The sequence below is a fragment of the Littorina saxatilis genome, linkage group LG3, assembly GCF_037325665.1.
Source record: "Littorina saxatilis isolate snail1 linkage group LG3, US_GU_Lsax_2.0, whole genome shotgun sequence".
NCBI lineage: Eukaryota > Metazoa > Mollusca > Gastropoda > Littorinimorpha > Littorinidae > Littorina > Littorina saxatilis.
Window position 1 is genome coordinate 34,539,529 of NC_090247.1, and position 19,978 is coordinate 34,559,506.

General features: G+C 41.2%; 1 protein-coding gene across 1 annotated transcript; it reads right to left on the reverse strand.

Annotated features, from left to right (window-relative positions):
* Window positions 1-9,164: 9,164 nt before the first annotated feature.
* On the reverse strand, window positions 9,165-18,741 carry LOC138961186 (uncharacterized). Its single transcript, XM_070332786.1, has 6 exons — window positions 17,894-18,741; window positions 15,562-15,649; window positions 11,298-11,582; window positions 10,287-10,718; window positions 9,810-10,015; window positions 9,165-9,354 (listed from the first exon to the last, which is right to left on the reverse strand). The coding sequence occupies exons 2-6, from the start codon at window positions 15,622-15,624 to the stop codon at window positions 9,165-9,167; spliced, it is 1,176 nt and encodes a 391-aa protein (XP_070188887.1). The 5' UTR covers window positions 15,625-15,649; window positions 17,894-18,741.
* Between the last annotated feature and the right edge of the window lie 1,237 nt (window positions 18,742-19,978).

Sequence of the window (19,978 nt, forward strand, 5' to 3'; positions counted from 1 at the left end):
GTGTACGACCCATACTCTGCAAAGAGGCGGCAAAACGTTTATTCCTATTCGGATGGCGTGGGTCGTGCACGACCCATACATTTTACGTCGAATCTTTCTTTGGAAAGTATGGGTCGTACACGACACACATCATCCGGACTGTGTAGTCCAAAGCGTGATCCGGCGAAGGTTAAAAGGGTTACACAATCACCAAGGTACTTGTCGGAAAATCGGCTAGTATCTAAGGCCCCTGAAACAAACATCCTGTCTTTGCAGAGCTTTTTTTCCAACTAAGTTGGGGAGGTCAACTGCTTTATAGGCTTGAGTTGTAGTTTGGCTGCAAATCATTCTGCCACCATGAGATAGGATGCAAACGCTCTACTACACAGAAACAGAGCTTACTTTTAGTGATCCTCATTTGATCTCCCTTCAGAACCCTAGTCCAACTTCAAGGTTTGTAGTGTAAACGCGACCCAAAACTGCCTCAGATGTAGGCTGGCTGAACTGCTTTCGATGTACGTAATATAAATGTTTATGGACTACGTATTATAGTCGTATCACTACGTAGTACTGGTTTGTCTATAAAAAATGAATCCATTTTCATGTTTCTATTTATTTTAAACACCATAGGACAATACCATAGACTTGTAGTGTATACTATATTATATCATGAGTGTATAGTTCTTGGCAATAAAAAATCACTTTTCGTTTACGTTTCAATTAAACATAACGCATAGCTAAGACAGATTTGGTCAGGATTAAATGACGTGCAAACGAATTACAAATGAAGCATTGGCGATATAACGCGTACCACATACAAAAGAAGCTTTTGACTACTTACGACAACACAGTAACTGGAATCCCAAATAGCCGAAGACCCTTGATGATACCACACGTTTCTTGCTCTTTTCTGTGTGTACCGCAATCGTCGAAACCGGTGAGGCAAAGCAAAAAGACGTCCCGATACTGCAGGGGTTCCGGGCTGCAAGACTCTGGAGTCTCCTCGATTGTGCCAGCAGTACCTAGACATAATTCAAATTAAACCAGTTTGATCGTGTGATTGGATAGGTTCACATTCACCCAAAAGGTCTGAAACAGTCTGCAGAATGGCGTCATAAATTGATATTTTCGTGAAGTCCGTATGACCTAACCCGGTCCCACCCCCAAAATTACCTATGATCATTGTGCTTCAAAATTTGTGTTTGATCATGCTGAGAACTCTTCTTGAGGATTTCTTGAATTGTCTATCCTGTCATGAGATTGACACTGAAAGGTATCAGCCAACAGTTTACCGTATGGCTAAAGGTCCTTGGCAAAATCAGTCATGTTAAAACCGCTTGTGCATGCCGCTGATTTGGATGCAAAATGAGCTTTGGCCAATCTAGATTCCAGATGGTCAATACATTAATAAATGTAATACAAATTGTTATCCTCTTGTATTTTTTAGGTACCTTCATACGTTACCTGAAATTAAAATGAAACTGTGTTCGTTCCAAAACATATTGGAGTAAATTTAAAATTGTTTCCTTTTTTGCAACCGTCATGTTAAAGCCAGCTAAGCCACGCACACCTGCATACCATCAGCCTTACTTCCCACATGCAGTTCCATCAGCACAGAGGCCAGCTGTGTGCCACAGGCTTCACAGTCTCGTGGCATGACGCCATCGGGATGATCTGGACCTTGATGACGTAGTTCACGAATGAGAGGACCGTCAGTGTGGGGATAGACGTTCTGCTCAAACTCTTTCACCAATCCAAACTTTTGAACGAAGTCAGAACTCTGAATCTGATCATGAACGAACAGATTACAGGTAATCATGTTAAGTCAGCAAGATTTAGAATCTTGACAGTGTTCACTTTTCTATTCGTTAGTATTTGTTTTGTGGGAAAATATGTAATAAACTTTCTCTTCTCACTATTTTACACACCGTCAACAGCAGGTGCACAATCTTGAACACAATGAATAGCTTTGATATGTGCCTTTAAAAAATGTAATATGTTTTAGGTAAACCAACGAATCAACTTACAGCCAAAGGAATAAACAAAGTGAAAATGCTCAGTCCACCAGAAATTAAATCGAATCAGAAAATCAATATAAAATGAGACGCAAAGGAAAGACAGTCTGTGTACAAGGGTGGCAGATTAAGAGTAGGGGTTGCAGCTCATGCTGGCTATGGTAAAACCGCAAATACCGTTCCATATGGTAAGAATACAGATATCGTTACATGCAACAAAGCTCGTGTCCCATGAAAAAAATCTTGACATTTCTGTGATGGTTTACCTGATCGTTTACATGGAAAGGGATGTATCTTTAAGTATAAATATTTCAGAAAATATCCTCCTACTTCTCTAGTGACAGCACTAGGGGTACGAAGAGGGACAGCAAGGGCGAACTCCGTAAAATGTGGGGTAAAGGTGTGGTAGATGTGGGCAGCCCAGAGGTGCAGTCTCCTCACACAGCCGACCAGCTTGTCGCAAAACTGTGGAAATACACTGAAAAAAATGTATGTTGTTATGACCCTACATAGTGAGAAAAGACCGCCTATTAGTTAAATAAACCATATACGTATACGTGTGTATATCACGCAAATGAAGTCGTGTCAGGTCAAAGTTACCGAGACAAACGTCATTCTGGGAGACACTTTTGCGCTTGCTGTTTTTTCTGGAAGAACTTTGTGAACGTACACGACACGCTATACTTTCGAGAGTGACGTCTTTTTGCTTTGATCTCAAAGATTTCACAAGGCTTTGGAAGAGATTGCGGTTCCATAAGACCCATATTCAATTTGGGCACTTCGACTGTGGGACGTTTGGAGCAATAGACACGCAAGTAGAGTATGTAGGATGAACAGAATACTACATGGCTTGCTGTTTCATATCAGATTTACACACGTTGCTTTTTCAAACAGTTGAAACCTCGTTTTCAATATTCAAAAAAACAACTCGTGTAAATCTGATCTGAAAACTAACAGAGTTCAAGCCATTCATGTAAAAACAAAAGTCGCGTAAGGCGAAATAACAACATTTGGTCAAGATGTCGAACTCACAGAATGAAACTGAACACACTGCTTTTTTCACCAAGACCACATACTCGTAGTTTCGTCAGTCCACCGCTCGTGGCAAAGGTAGTGAACTCGACAAGCCATGCAGAATAGTGCGGTAGTGGTCGCGCTGTGCACGATAACACGCTTTTCTGTATGTCTATTCTTTTTAGCTTACTGAGTTTGTTTTTAATCCAAACATATCATATCTATATGTTTTTGGAATCAGGGACCGACAAGGAATAAGGTGAAATTGTTTTTAAATCGATTTCGGAAAATAAATTTTAATCATAATTTTTATATTTTTAATTTTCAGAGCTTGTTTGTAATCCAAATATAACATATTTATATGTTTTTGGAATCAGACAATGATGAAAAATAAGATGAACGTAATTTTGGATTGTTTAATACAAAAATAATTGTAATTACAAGTTTCCGATTTGTAATGACCAAACTCATTCATTAGTTTTTAAGCCACCAAGCTGGAATGCAATACCAAAGTCAGGCCTTCGTCGAAGATTGCTTGGCCAACATTTCAATCAATTTGATTGAAAAATGAGGGTGTGACAGTGCCGCCTCAACTTTTACAAAAAGCCGGATATGACGTCATCAAAGGTATTTATCGAAAACAAGAAAAAAATGTCTGGGGATATCATTCCGAGGAACTCTCATGTCAAATTTCATAAAGATAGGTCCAGTAGTTTAGTCTGAATCGCTCTACACACACACACACACACACACACACACACACACACACACACACACGCACAGACAGACACACACACACACACACACACACAAACACACACACACACACACACACACACACACACACACATACACACACATACACCACGACCCTCGTCTCGATTCCCCCTCTATGTTAAAACATTTAGTCAAAACTTGACTAAATGTAACAAGTCGCGTAAGGCGAAAATACAACATTTAGTCAAGTAGCTGTCGAACTCACAGAATGAAACTAAACGCAATGCAACGCAGCAAGACCGTATACTCGTAACATCGTCAGTCCACCGCTCACGGCAAAGGCAGTGACATTGACAAGAAGAGCGGGGTAGTAGTTGCGCTGAGAAGGATAGCACGCTTTTCTGTACCTCTCTTAGTTTTAACTTTCTGAGCGTGTTTTTAATCCAAACATATCATATCTATATGTTTTTGGAATCAGGAACCGACAAGGAATAAGATGAAAGTGTTTTTAAATTGATTTCCACAATTTAATTTTGATAATAATTTTTATATATTTAATTTTCAGAGCTTGTTTTTAATCCAAATATAACATATTTATATGTTTTTGGAATCAGCAAATGATGGAGAATAAGATGAACGTAAATTTGGATCGTTTTATAAAAGAAATATGTTTTTTACAATTTTCAGATTTTTAATGACCAAAGTCATTAATTAATTTTTAAGCCACCACGCTGAAATGCAATACCGAAGTCCGGGCTTTGTCGAACAATACTTGACCAAAATTTCAACCAATTTGGTTGAAAAATGAGGGCGTGACAGTGCCGCCTCAACTTTCACGAAAAGCCGGATATGACGTCATCAAAGACATTTATCAAAAAAACGAAAAAAACCTATGGGGATATCATACCCAGGAACTTTCATGTCAAATTTCATAAAGATCGGTCCAGTAGTTTGGTCTGAATCGCTCTACACGCACGCACACACACACACACACACACATACACACACACATACACCACGACCCTCGTCTCGATTCCCCCCTCGATGTTAAAACATTTAGTCATAACTTGACTAAATGTAAAAAGAGATACAAATGTTCCAGTTTTCAGAAATGTTGTAGCCACAAAGTCAACATTTGTATCTCTTTAACTTTTTTACTAGAGAAAATCGTACAGAACAAAACATCTATCAGCATGTCTTAAACATTTGTGCACAAGTTCAAATCATTCTGATGAATAGTTTTGAAATTATCTTGTCATCTGTGAACTAACATGTTTTGATTCAACGTTATGCTTATTTTTCATTTAATAGTTTTTACCAAAGTCAATCGAAGAGCAAATTTGTTTTGGACGATATACTATCATTCTAAAAACATGAAAGAAAATGCACACCAAATTTAAACACAAACAGTTCAGAGCATGAATGTTGTGGTCAAATGTCTCGGAAGAGAAAAACGGTGTATTTGAAGGTAGCTCCTGCCCTTAAAGTTGTCAATAGAATGGATTTTTCGCAAACAGATTTAAAATTGATTGCATTGTATTATATTCCTAATCTTCTCTTGAATTCAAAAATATATAGTTATGTCATGTTTATTCTAAAAATGTGCTCAGAATACACGAAAAGAGGTTCAGTAAGTACTACGGACGCGTGCTTCGCGGCGGCGAGCATGACCCGTCTCGGTCTTCGGTATGGTTAGCCGAGACTATCTTAATGTAGTCTCGGCGATGATTGGTTTGTGATGTTGACCTTAACTAAATGTTTTTATATCGCTTCACGCGACTTGTTTTCTTTTTGATTTATCCCAAAGGTTTTGAGTCGTGTATTTAAAATCGAATATAGTGTGTGAGTGCCATTGAACAGCTTTTCCACAATCCCATATTCTATTTTTAGTACAGGATAATTATTCCCAAGGAAAGGTCAAAGGGCATATATCATATGTATCATCGCGTGTCGACTGCTGGTAATAGTAGTAAAGTACTTCTAGTATACTATACTTCTGCTACTATATATCTACAACTATTACTGTTGCTGCTTATAGATCTACTGTTAACTCATATATTGTTGCTGTCGTCATGCTGAAGCTGTTTATGCTACTTCTGTTCTTCTTCTATTATTCATCTTGTAGTTACTTTTGTAACTGGTTCATCAGTTGTTGGTTGGCAATGCTGGTGCCGCTGGATGTGCCGCCACTGTTGCTTTTACTGCCTATATTACTCCTGCTGCTTCTGCTTCTACCAGTACGACGGATACTGCTACTACAACTACTACTTCTGTTGCTGATGCGAACAGTATTATCAACATGACTACTCTTGCTCTGCATTTGTAAGCTGTTACTGTTACTGACACTATCACTACTATAGCTTCTGCTGCTGCTGCTGCTGCTGCTGTTACCACCACAACCACCACCACCAACACCAACATCATCACCACAACCAGCCTGATAAACCTCAAGGAAAAGGAAGGAAGCAACTATTAAATCAAGTAACTCCCTTCTTCCCACAAGTGTTGAGCAAGTAAGCAAGCAAGCACAAAATACATTACCTTCCGTCCACTTCATCCACAATGAGGTACAGGTGGCCACCCTCAGCACATGCAGCTAACTCGTCCACTGCCGTATCAATGCCTTTCAACTCGCGGAAATGGATTTTGTGTCCCTGAGAGAACTTTGAATGATTGAGTAATGTATTGCCTCAACATTTTTCAATGAATGATAAGATTAAACTAGACTTACGGTAGGAAGGTGACGTTTAATTGTAATTATCATGAGGCTAATGACAGGAGCGGAGATGTCATGTGAGTATCGCGCGCGCGCAAGCCAGACGATATAAATGCCAATTTTCAGAGCAGTGAGAGTCCACTAGACTTATTTTAAAGGGAGGTTCAGCCTAATGAATCGTCATGAACCACTGACTAGGAAAGGACGTGATATCTCCGCTCCTGTCATTAGGCTCATGGTAATTACAATTAAACTTCCACTTCCTACCGTAAGTCTAGTTTATCTTTATAATTATAATTCACCCAATGGCTGAGTCGCTACGAAGTCACGTGAGACTCCAGAGCTTAGTCTAGTGGTCACGAACTAACATTCATTCAAATAAAACATAAGGTAAACCACAACATTTATTTATCTAACAAAATCGGTCTAATACCATTTGATCAAAGTTTAACTCAGGAACAGCTTTCCTGCAGAATTTAGAGAAAACAATTCACTTGACCAGCTGTCTGCTTTGAGGATTGTCTTTAGAGGTGTACCCTCGTTTTTGTGCTGCACTACAACTAGCACTACGGGTTGAGTGAGCTGCATATTTATCTGTGTCAATGCCAGCAGAAGCATACTTTTAATCCACCTTGCTTTTAAGTGACCACAGGACACAGTTTCTCGCTTTCACTAAATTCCAGTAACTCTACTGGTTCAGGTGGACACTTGGTTTGGTGGTTTTTGTCTTATGAGAAAAAACAAGAACACCTTTTTTGTCAAGGAAGCTAACATCATGCACAGTTTCTGGATTTCAGCATCAATTGCTTCTATTTCTTGGCAGTTAAGCCGAGGCTGTGAAACACATGTCAGTTTCGGTTCGTTACCTGGGCAATTAAAATCTAACGGAGCCCCCGACACTGTTTGCAAAATGTCCCTGTCAGAAGGTAATCAGCTTCCAGGGATCCAAAAATTGTTCTAATCTGCCACCTTGAATGAGAGAGGCTTCAACTATCATTTCTTCCAACAAAGATGAGGGGCTTACCTGTGCAAGTTTGAGTGACTGTGACCCCTCTTGCCTCCAAAAGCTCTCCCCTGCTGCGCCGTGCCGGGTACGGCTGATTTCTCATGCCTAAAAAAGTCCGTCCGTTATAATGTCTGTTGGCAGTGTTGCTCCTTTTGTTATCATAGTATGAATAACTGCTGGTGCTTGGCCTGTTAGTCTGTGTTAAACGATTCAGCTCTTTAATCTCTTTCAGTGAGGCAGACAGGTTGTCTCTAAAGAGCAGTGTTGTGCCTGGCACACTATCAGAGCACAGTCCAGCCATATCTCTGGGAAAAGAGGGTTGCATTACAAAGCGGCGACGCAGAGACAGCTCCTTGCATGCAAGGCCAATTAGTGCTTGTGCATCCGAGTTGTAGTTAGTTATGGCTTTTCCCCCTGCGCTGTTAGTGAACTTTTTCTCCTATTCAGGCATGAGACCAAGGGTAGGGCGGATGGTGGTGAGAGAGGTGAAGGAACGGGGAATGTTTACAGTGCCGTGTGCCGGGCTGTGAGCAGTGCCCGCCAATGTTTAGCTCAGGCTCCGTCGCGGCAGACGCGCCTTAGTTCTATGCAGGAAATGCAGCGCGCTATTCTGGCCGTCTGGCTGACTGTCGTCCTCATCTCTAAGGCAGACTGATGCCAAGAGGTGTAAGTTACACCCGCCTTCAGGCTCAGGCATTTTAAAACGCTCGACTCAAGACTGTATTGCGCCTGAAACAATGCCTGTGTCATGAGGGCAACTGTGGTCGCTGCCTTTTCCAACGCCCTCTGAGTAGCAACGATTTTCAGGTCAGCTTTCTTCGCTGATAGGGGAAGAATTTGGCATTATCTTCTGGCTTGAGCGCGCGCGATACTCAAATGACTTCGTAGTGACTCAGTCATTGGGTAAATGATAATCACTTCCTAACCACTACATCAATGTAACTTGCCTAAATGACAGAATAAACCTACACTCTAAAAGAAGTGTTCCACTTTTGAACACATTTCTGTTACAACACTATGTCACAAAGTGTTCCAAACGTGTTATAGATTTTTTTTTATAAAGTAGAACACTTCTGTTTAGAGTGTTCTGTGCAATTATTTGCAATGAAAGAACTTCTATGTACATTCCAGTCACTGCAGAATATTCTATCGGAAGAGTGCTCTGTAACAGTTGCATCTGCCGGTGTTAATAACTCATAAAAAGAAAACACGTTCGAGTAAATGTATCTTAAGTGACTGATCTATTGTCACCTTTCAGGAAAGTGTAGCTACTACACTGCTAATATCAAGCCCCCCCCCCCCCCCCCCCCCCCCCCATGATGAGATTGAAAATGATAAGGTACTCACCATTGTTGGACACTTAGCCTGCAGACTATGAATCATGAACAGTGAAGCTGCCAAACTTTCGTTGTACATGCTAACCACGTGCACGTCATGTCCATCTTTCAACCACTGCTCTGCTTGCAATATTAATATGATTGTTTTTCCTGTTCCAGGTGGACCTGAAATAGACAAATATTATCATAAAAGAATTAAACCAGAGTAATGGTACTTATTAATATAAGCAGCAACATAATCTTCACAATCATTTAATTATGAACTTGATGCATTGAACATGTAGGCTATAGTCAGACTGTAGACATTTTCGATGTGTTTTTGAATGATAAACTTTACACAGAAAAACAATAGAATGTGTCTGAATTTTGAACCAAGGCCATTATTTACCTGTGAGGTAGACCAGATGTTCCCCAGAGTTGAGGATCTTGATCTGATTCCGGTGCAGCACAAAGTCCATGAAGCGAGCTGCAGTCTCTGACACCCCTTCCCCCTCAGTGCGAACCACCTTTGAGGCCTTGCTCACAGATGAAGGGCAGTACACCTCCACTGTCGTTGCTGGGCCTGCAAATCTAAAATGGTCGACGTCGTGGCCAAATAAGTATTATCTGATACCCTCCCCCTCTCTCTCTCTCTTTCTCGCACACTTTCTCTCTCTCTCTCTCTCTCTCCCTCTCTCTCTCTCTCTCTTTCTCGCACACTCTTTCTCTCTCTCTCTCTTTCTCGCACTCTCTCTCTCTCTCTCTGTCTCTGTCTCTCTGTCTCTCTCTCTCTGTCTCTCTGTGTCTCTCTCTCCCTCTCTGTCTCTCTCTCTCTCTCTCTCTCTCTTCTATATTCTATGATCTATGTCTTTTTAACTCCCCCCCCCCATTCCTCTTACCCCTAAAATATCAGCTAATAACTTCCCGTCCATTGCCTTGTATGATTGATTCGACGAATAAAAAAATGTCTTGTAAATGTGTAACTTTCTTTGACATTTGCACAAAAATTGAGAAGAAAACACCCAGTTCTGTTGACATTGGCATACCTCAACACAAGTTCTTCATACACCTCTTTCGTCATGACAGGGTCTTTTCCCTTGCTTGTCATTAAAGCTATCCACCACTGATCCAGCCGTTCCATGACGTCATCGGTTACTTCCCAGAAACGAAGTCTGTCTGACAGTTGATCTGCTGTCAGACACAGATCAACTGGATCCTCTGTGTCTGATATGCCAAAGCAAGCACACAGCTCCTGTAATAGAAATGGCATGTGTATATGTCAAAAACTGCAGAACCACATTAGGAAGTAAGTAAACCTAATTATTGTGTTCATTGACTATTCTCAAAAGATCTTTTTAACCCCACACAACCATCAATCTGCAAAAAGAAGGTGTATCCTATCAGAGACACAAAAGTATGAAAAGGAAGAACGTTTAGAAGAAAATGAGCATACACAAAGTGTTTCTAACAATGACACCCAATACTAAGCATATCGGTAATATCTCTCTTTAGTTCATCCACACCTTTTTGAGATTGGGGTCCTTTTGCAACACCCGCCGAAGCTGAGCAGCAGCAATGTTGGGCAGCATCAGGGTCTTGGTCACCCTAAGTTGGTCGTGTATATCGCTCGTCAGATGCCTGAGCACATCACCAGACTTCTTGAGCTGCTTGATGATCTTGTTGAGTCTTCTCACCAGGATTATGTCCTCCTTGTCCTGTGAATCAGGCTTCCCGGTGAAGAGAGTGCCCACAGACTTGATCTCCGCGGCCAGCAGGCCGTAATGCCGGTGGATGATGAGGATATCAAAGTCTCCTCTGTCCTGGTTCTGATTCTTCAGGTCGACGGATCGCGGGAAGTTTTTAACTGCAGCAGCAAAACAAGGCTCTCCTAAATAGCTGGTGAACTTGAGTTGTGACAGGACAAACATCACCTCGCCGTCTTTGTGTTCAAAACCCTGCATCATGTAACACATTATTTGAAAGTGACAACAACGATAATGTTTTCTATCAATTCAATGCATGATCCTTTCTGAAACATAGCTTAACCGAGGTCAGCACTAAATTGCGGGCCTCATTTTCAAACAAAATTAACTGTCTACCAAAGATTATAGTTTATCGAAAGACATATAATTACTCAATTAATAAAAAAAGAAATATGGAAATGATCAAACCTTATCAGTAATAATTTTCTGCATCATACATTATATATTAATGAATAAAGAAAGATTTTTATTGACAAATGTGCATACAAAATAAATGAATAAATAAATAAAATTTATCAAATAAACGAATTTAACTATTTCTCAAAACGAATACATAAATACATTTAGTTCGCGGTGTAGGTGTGATTCGAATTTACTTAAACGTGATGTTTACATGAAAAACCAGCATCGTACTTCAACAGTCATGTTATGAGCTGTGTCAGATTAAAGACAAGTATACCTTGCTACCTCGTTCACTCACGCACTCTCTTCCTCAGATACAAAGAACTCAGAACTTCCCCTATCTAGCTTTACATAACTACTACATTTCACCTTATCTTCGGTCCTAGTGCCTTCACTACCAGAAGCGCTGTGTTTCTCGCAGAATTTCTGGAGGCAATGGAGAATCCGCTGCTGTTCTTGGTCTTCTAGTTCATAGCCTTCATCAATGTCCATGCTTTGCTTTTCCGCGCGTTTGACAGCATCTTTTGGCACAGCCACTGGTTGGTCTGCGATGTGTTGCAAGTCATAGTTGATGCGCTTCATGTACACAGGAGGTACGAAGTAGGCTCGCTCGTGCAGTTTGGGGTACCACTTGAGGACGTCCTGTCGCCAGGCCTAGAAGAGGTAACCGGTTTTTGTAACTGTTTTAAATGACAAGGCGAATATGAGTGTGGTCTACTTGTGCATTGATTGAGTCCTTTGTTCTCTGTGCTAAAGATACATTTCTCTCAGAACCAGCAATCATTTATACCACCCCTGATCTGTCCAGTAATCTATATGTAAAAACAAATCGGTAGTCATATTCATTGAGTCAGTTCATTTCGTAGATTTCTACGAGTGTCAGTTACATTAAATGAAGCTAAAATGTTAACTCTGCCCAGCTGTAGAATTAAGGTATGTGTCCAAGACTAGTAGAAGCATGCTCTTGCACAAGGAAAAAGCCTGGGCATATGATGAGCAACAAGACCAAGATCCTCCGCTATTCGACACACACACACACACACACACACACACACACACACACACACACACACACACACACACACACACACACACACACACAGCCGCTGAATTCCCTGACACTAAAATAAAATACGCGTCGAACAGCGTTAAAGTACCTGAACCCTTGACTTTCTTTGTGTATTCCTTTTTTACTGGATGCTTAATACCACCACATTGTCTTGACATTGGGTCAACCAAGACAATTTTAAATCGAGTCTCTTTATAAAACATTTTTTATTAAACAAGGACGTATTTATGTTAAAACGTAATTCAGGATGCAAGTCTTTGTCAAATACCACAAACAGAGTTGACTGGCCTAGGATTTTCATGGACCCAAGCCCATAGGCTCAAGTTTCAATGAGGAAGCTTCCGTGATGATGACATCTTAACATGCCAAGTTTATTTATAAAAAAAATAAAAAAATTAAATCGTACGTCCGTGTTTCAAACGTCAGTGGTAGTGGTGTGGAAACAGTCACCAACGTGTCTGCTCCCTCCACTTTTAACCTTGACATTCGAATGAAGAACCAAATCTCTGATTCTTATTTTCTTTCACTTGCCGTATTTCCACATAGAATTTCATTGCAAAACTGTAATTGTTAGAGACGGTATGCATGATGTTGCAATAGTTGAGGGTCGGATAATGAATAGCTATTGGACAACAACAAATAAAGCAAAGTAACACACCATTTTGACTCAAAAAACATGGTGATCATGTCGGTGTACATTTTACTTTGGTATGAGAATGACTGTGAGCTACTAAAATCTATCTGAAAAAAGTCACGCAATAGACGGGCGCAGTGGCCTAATGGATAATACGCCGGCCTCCTAAGCGATAGGTCTTGGGTTCGAATTCCTGCCACACCTGGTGGGTTAAAGGTAGAGATTGTTCCGATCTCCCAGGTCAACAAATGTGCAGACCTGCTAGTGGCTTATCCCTCTTCGTGTGCATGTGGAAAAAAGCGACTATACTTAAGGAATAATTCGTCCTTACTTCAAAAAGCAGTTTTCTTCACAAGTTTGCAGGATAAGAAAGAGGGAGAGAGATAGAGAGCAGAAATATATCATCCAGGTCAGTTTTGGTAGTGGGTCAAGTTAAAGATGCACCCTCTAAAATCGGTTTTGCTCTTTCTCTCAGTAAAATGTTGGTACTTATTTTAGAGCAGATTGCCTTTCCATGGTAGGTTTACTGAAATACGTTGCTGACCAGACCCGGCGATTTTCTCACGCTGGTTCCGAGTTTTGGGACTGCCAGTGCGGCCCCTCCTCTTAACCCCATCCCCCCCCACCCCCACCCCCACTTGTCTGCCTCGTGGAGCACGTGTTGCGTGGGCGGCGGGTTTTCTCCTATGATGTAGTTTTCTCCCCTGTCCATCCCCTTTACCCAACCCCCTTCTCCGGCCTGATTTGACCAAACTAAGCGTTTTATCCAGAAAGGGTTTTCCAAACAGAAAGAGGTTACCTCAGTGACGTAGTTCCTGTTGGCAGCTAGCCGGCAGCTACATAAGCAGTAAGATGTCTAGGTTCAACGGAGTCCTTAGAGTCGAAGCAAAACGTTTGAGAACGGCTGTGTGTGGGTCCCATCAATGTACCGAAGTATGCAGTTGTAAACTCTCCACCATACTTTGTGAACATGCGCGCATGTCTTTCACTTGTAGCAACAACAAAAAATTTGTAGACTCCTCCCTGTGGACTGAACTAACCGGCAGAACAAAAAACGTAACGCGCCTAGGTTACCACACTGCGATTAAAGTGGCGTCGCTTTACTCTTTTTCTTTATTTTTTTGTAAGGCCCCGGACCCCTGCCCAAATTTTCAGCCAGTATCGGACTTACATTTTCTTTTGCAGTAGTGCATTATTTTCTAAGGGTACCTACGGATCATATACGAGTTTTCGGTGAATTAGGACTTAAAATATGTTTTAGGGAAAAAATACACTGAACTATACAGAAAGGCAGAACGACTGACAGTGAACCATAAAAACGCTGGCGCTGGACCCGAGTACTCTTCAGACTGGCTCGCTCCCCCTGTATGAAAGTTTTTGTCTTGTGCACGTGGATTTAAAAAAACTATATATATTATATATTTATTTATTTTACACAATTAAATTTTTTTTAGAGTAAAATAAAACATTAAAACGTTCATAATAAACAATAGTAAACAAGAATTTAACCAAAAAAACCACAAAAAACATAGACCGCCCATGCCGGGAATCGAACCCGGATCACTTTGGCCATAGGCGGACGTGCTACGACAACTTTACTAGAGTTGTGCGCCTTGAATCACTGTGTGTCCCTGTCGCTCTCTCTCGTGCTCTCTGTCTCTCTTTCAGTCTCACCGAGACCAAACACTGCATTGTAGTTTCTTTGCCGAGACCAAATCCCCACCCGCTGGCTGGCTTGCAAATCGTCTCGCATGCGATTCGCATGCTTTTCTCGTGTTCGGCGGTTCTTTTTGGCAAACTGCCTCCCACCGCCAAACCTCCCCCCGTTAAAAGTCGTTTTCGTGGATTATTTCGCATTTAGGTCCCAGGTAACATTATGAAGTATCAAACATTATACGATCAATCGGACCTATTATCAAGTTAGTGTATCAACTTTTGAACGAACTGCGCCCAGTAGTTTCCCAGCAATAAGCTGTTAAGTCGAGACAGACAGACAGACACACAGATACATAGACACACACACAATTAAAGTCTGCTGGACCCTCCTACTGCGTACTCGGGGATAAAGATACATTTTCTGAAAATAACCTATACATTGTTCTATAATCATGCACCTTTTTTTTTTTATCTGATGGATTAAATTTGAAGCATACTTTTGGTTTTCATGTTGTTTCCTTCATCTATGTTTACATGGTTGTTGGTTCTGTGATTGTCTTTGTTTTCATAGTCGTTTGTTCAGTTACTTGATTGCCATTCTGGCAAAATCTGAAGACATTCACTCATAACAGACTTACGTACTACAAAGATTACACACACACGATTTAGAATTCAGTGACGCACATCGCTTGGCGTTACATGTATACAGAAGCACAAGACCAGGTGCGCTCGGAAAAGATCCCGTAATCCATGTAAGAGTTCGGTGGGTTATAAAGACACGAAAATACTAAGCATGTGTCCCCCGAAAGCGGCGTATGGCTGCCTAAATGGCGGGGTTAAAACGGTTACACACGTAAAAACCGAGCAGGTTTCAGCCCATGAACGAAGAAGAAGAAGAGTCACGCAATTAGTGCATATAGTTGCCCCGGCCTTGAACGCAGAGATATGAATTCGCGCAAGGCATTTTGATAACAACACTCGTATGAGTCTAAATGTATCATAGGAAATAGACCAGACCAAGACGAACACGACCAACGAGTAAAAAATCAAACAAACAAACAAACAAAAAACGTTCGTCCTTCATCGATGGCTTGATGACAGAAACAGAAGGAAAGGCTAGTTTGAGTAAAAACAAAGGTGGTTGACACAAAACTTGTCTGGCTGCAGAACTCTCAGCAATGCGTTCATACATTTGAGCAGTTTTTAGTCATTTCTCAAAAACATCTCAAAAAAGTATCTGGTACTAACATTGAAATTTACAAATGTTCACTTACCTGTAAAGCATCACGTTTATTTTCAGCGCCATCCAAGAGTGAAGGTTTGGTGCTCTCTGCCATGTCAACCGCAAAATCTGACTTCGTCCTGTACAAAATTATATGACAGGATAATATGTGTGTGTGTGTGTGTGTGTGTGTGTGTGTGTGTGTGTGTGTGTGTGTGTGTGTGTGTGTGTGTGTGTGTGTGTGTTAGTGTGGTGGGGTGGGGGTGTTTGTTTGTGTGTGTGTTCGTAGTTTCAATATATTATACCGGTACGTCCAAATCGGTTGTATTTGGCTGTCAAATATTGATTTTAGAGTATCAGAAAACTATTCCAAAATGCTCCAAAGCAGTTCTAGGAAAGCTGATAATCCCTTTATCGCACGACAAGCTACGGCGTTCTATGTTGGACAACAGCAACAAGGAACCACTTCTTCCTAAGTATCAAATTGCCCTCGTTTCTAAATACAGTGGTCGCCGGTTAATATGACCACTTTGGGACCGGGGTAAAATGGTCATAATAAGCGGCTGGTCATATTAACCGATGTTAGAGAAAACGACTAAAAAAAAATCGCAAAACGAAACATTTTTGTGTAATTAATAATTGTAAGAAAATGTGTCTGTTCGAGACGTATGTGCTGTCCGGCAAAGCTCTGAAGTAAATCCCGGTTTCATCAGCATTGTAAATTTCCGATGGGGCATAATCTGCGAGCAGATTCGGAAGGACGTCGTCTTTCCATGTCTTAGCAGCATCAAAATCGGCGTCTTGGGCTTCACCGTGAATTTTATGAAATGTCAAGCCGTTGCGAACTTTCCAACGAGAAAACCATCCATCGGTTGGTTTGAATTCAGTGTGTCCGAGAGCCGTTGCCAATTCTTCTGCTTTTGTACACAACAATGGTCCATGAATTGGCGCGTTCTTTGCCCTCATCTTCTGGAACCACTGAAAAAGACCATCTTCCACATCTTTGTCTTTTCCATGTCGTAGGCGCTTTCGTTGCGGTGAATCCTGCGTTGCGCACTCCTTCCTCACGCTGTCTTCATTCTTGAGAATGTTTGTCAAAAATCCTCTGTTGACGCCCAACTGTGCAGCACTCTCACGCATACTACAGGATGGTAGAGCTTTAAATTTGTCAATAAGTTCTAGCTTTTCCTCGGCTGTACGATCTTGGCGTTTTCGTTTCGACATTGTTTCCTCTTGAATCAGACTGAAAGATTGGTTGGCTCGTGCTCTGTTTGCCAAAAAAAGAGAGAATAATGTTCGTGATCACTTTAGATTTATTCACGGGAAATAATGAAAAGATCGCACGCTTTTTTGCCTTTTTTATGACGCTCAGTCTCGGGGAAGAAAAGAGAGAGAATAATGATCGCGACATTAGAGATCACTGAGCACTGATCACTGATCACTTTAGCTTCATTCACGAAAAAGAAAGAGAATATCGCACGTCTTTTTGCCTTTTTCAAAAAATCGTATGTATTTTTTCCCCCCGAGTGATTTCAAACTGAAAAAGATGTGAACTTGTTGCCATTTTCTCGAAACAATGTGGCCATATTAAGCGGCGTTGTGGTCATATTAAGCGGCTTTTTCTAATACATAACAAAGAAGGACAATTCCGGACCGGGTAAAATTGGTCATAATACGCGGCTGGTCATATTAACCGCGGTCATATTAACCGGCGACCACTGTACATGTTACATATTAATGGCATATCAAGTTTCTTTTCAACTGTCTATCATACATTCAAGTGGTTTTGCAGACCAATGACACAATCAGAAATTCAAACAGAAAAGACAGACAGACAGCACTTTTTCAATCTAAAATAAGAAAGCCTTCCCCCCTCTCCCCACTACACACACACACACACACACACACACACACACACACACACACACACACACACACATACACACGCAGACACACAGAGACACACAGATAAAAACACACACACACACACACACGCAGACACACAGATAAACGCACACACACACACACACATACACACACACACACACACACACACACACAAACAAACACACACACACTCACACATACACACACAGACGCACACACACACACACACACACACACACCCACACACACACTAACACACACTAACACACACACACAATAACACACACACACACACCCACACACACACTAACACACACACACTAACACACACACACACACACACAATTGAGGAAACACACAATTGAAGAAACACATTTTGAGATACTTTCGGGAAGACGAGCACATACAATATTTATCAAATCACAAAGGAAGGCAAATGCAGGAAGCAATGTTTTGTTAACTGATAAACACCCATGAAATGCTTAAAGTTGATTTACCTTCTGCCTTTGTATTGTTGCTTTCTGTGTCACATGTTTGAAACGCAAACAAAGATCCATGAAGTTTTCAGTGGCCAAGGAAACTCCACACAAAACATAAATCATATAAACACACAAGACCAGATATCTTCCGGGTTACTCGTACTGATAAAAGCCAAATTTTAATAATAATGCCACAGCACTCAGCGTGTTGTGAACCTATAAGTTGACAATGTTGGCACACGCGCACTTGAGGAAACCTTGCAGGATTTAATTTCAGTAAGCATGTAAAGGTCGACGTTGCATTTCCTGCAGCGAACACAGGCAGATAAGATCGTTTTATTTGAAAGGAAACGACAGTTCTCAAAGTATGTTAGAAATTGGGTCTATTTTTTCCTGAAGGTATCATTCAATATCATATATTTATTTTAAAATAATGTGTGAAACTCCATGCAATACTAGTTTAGGGCAACTTCAGGGCAACATTCTAGACTAAGAAAAAAAATCGGCCACCCGCCCGAAAAAAGATCTAGTCGTCTAGTGGAACTAACGAGCATGGAAGGATTCTGTTCGGACAGTAAACAAGCACGTTTGAACAAACTAAATCCCAAGAGACTGGGCCCAGGCCTGAAGGAATTGGCTTTGCCTATCTAATGCAACTTACTCTTTTCTAAGCAAATGTAAGCACACACCAATCTTTTGTCGTGCATAGAAGCACTGTGGTTGGGTCGTTTAAAATGTCAGAAGGCGAATATCCTGTCCTTTCAGTTGTTGAATCTTCGGATAAATGTGAAGGTGGCCTGCTAAGATAAGTAGTCAAACACCATTTTATGTGTGCTGTTTTATGCATGTCCAAAACTCATATCAGCATAAGCAAACATGTCAAGTTCAGGAGAAAATCTATCGCCTGTGCATTTATAGACGAGGACCTTGAAAGGCATGCAAATGCACACAATGTATTGGTGTTATGTTCTTTGTCATTGTGTGTGTGTGAGTGTGATTGTGTGTGTGTGTGTTTGCGTGCGTGCGTCCGTGCGTGTGTGTGTGTCAGTGTGTGTGTGTGTGTGTGTGTGTGTGTGTGTGTGTGTGTGAGTGTGTGTGTGTGTGTGTGAGTGTGTGTGAATGTGAGTGTGTGTTTGTGTGTGTGTGTGTGTGTCGGTCTGTCTGCCTTTCTGTCTGTCTATCTGTCCGTCTGTGTTTGCGTGCGTGCGTGTTAGCGTGCGTGTGACTCACCAGGATGTTTATTCATTTTGACTTGATCATCACGCTGCGTTATTTCCTTGTCCAGAAAGGCCGGTGTTGGAAAACGAATGCGTTTGTGTCCTGACTTCTTACATGTTTTTTTTATTTCAGATGTTACAGAATTTGTTTGATCCTTTTTCTTAAACTCGTTGTGCATCGTCTTGTTAATGTACTCCGATTGAAAAGGCAATTGTCTACAGAGAATCGTATTGCTATTCAATACATAGCAAATTCTCATTTTTTTAAAATGTTTTTTTTTTGCTAGACCTTTATAACTTCTCACACTTCCATGGCCGGTTTGATGACCCCTGGCCCCGGTATTCTTGAAAAAGCTGCAACTCATATACTGGCCTGTAAAACCACTTACGCTCGATAAGTCCGCTAAGTGTTATTTATGAAACACCGGTAAGTCCTTACCGGGGTATCTCCGAGCTGTAAAGTTAGAGGACCCATCCCCCTCCTCTAAAGTCGCTACCAGCCAGTAACTTCACCAACACTGTCCATGTCACTCTTTTCATACGTTATTCAAACCATCAATTACACATTAACATGCTTCCATTTGAAACTTCGAGGTCTTCATCGGGGATTGACGCCCGACAAAAGCTAATTGAAGCTCGACGGAGCGAAGCGACGGAGGGCTTCAATTAGACTTTGGGAGGGCGTCAATCCCAGATGATCGAAGACCGAGAAGTTTCAAATGGAAGCATGTTAATGTTATTGTAATTCAATCTGACGACGATCTCTTTCCTGCTTTCATGCGGTTGTAAACAGACAGAATTGGTTCTGTTCTGTTCACACACTACTTTCAGTCCACATACCTGCAAGGGTCAAGTCCCAAGAAATATGTCTCTGTATTCCTATCGT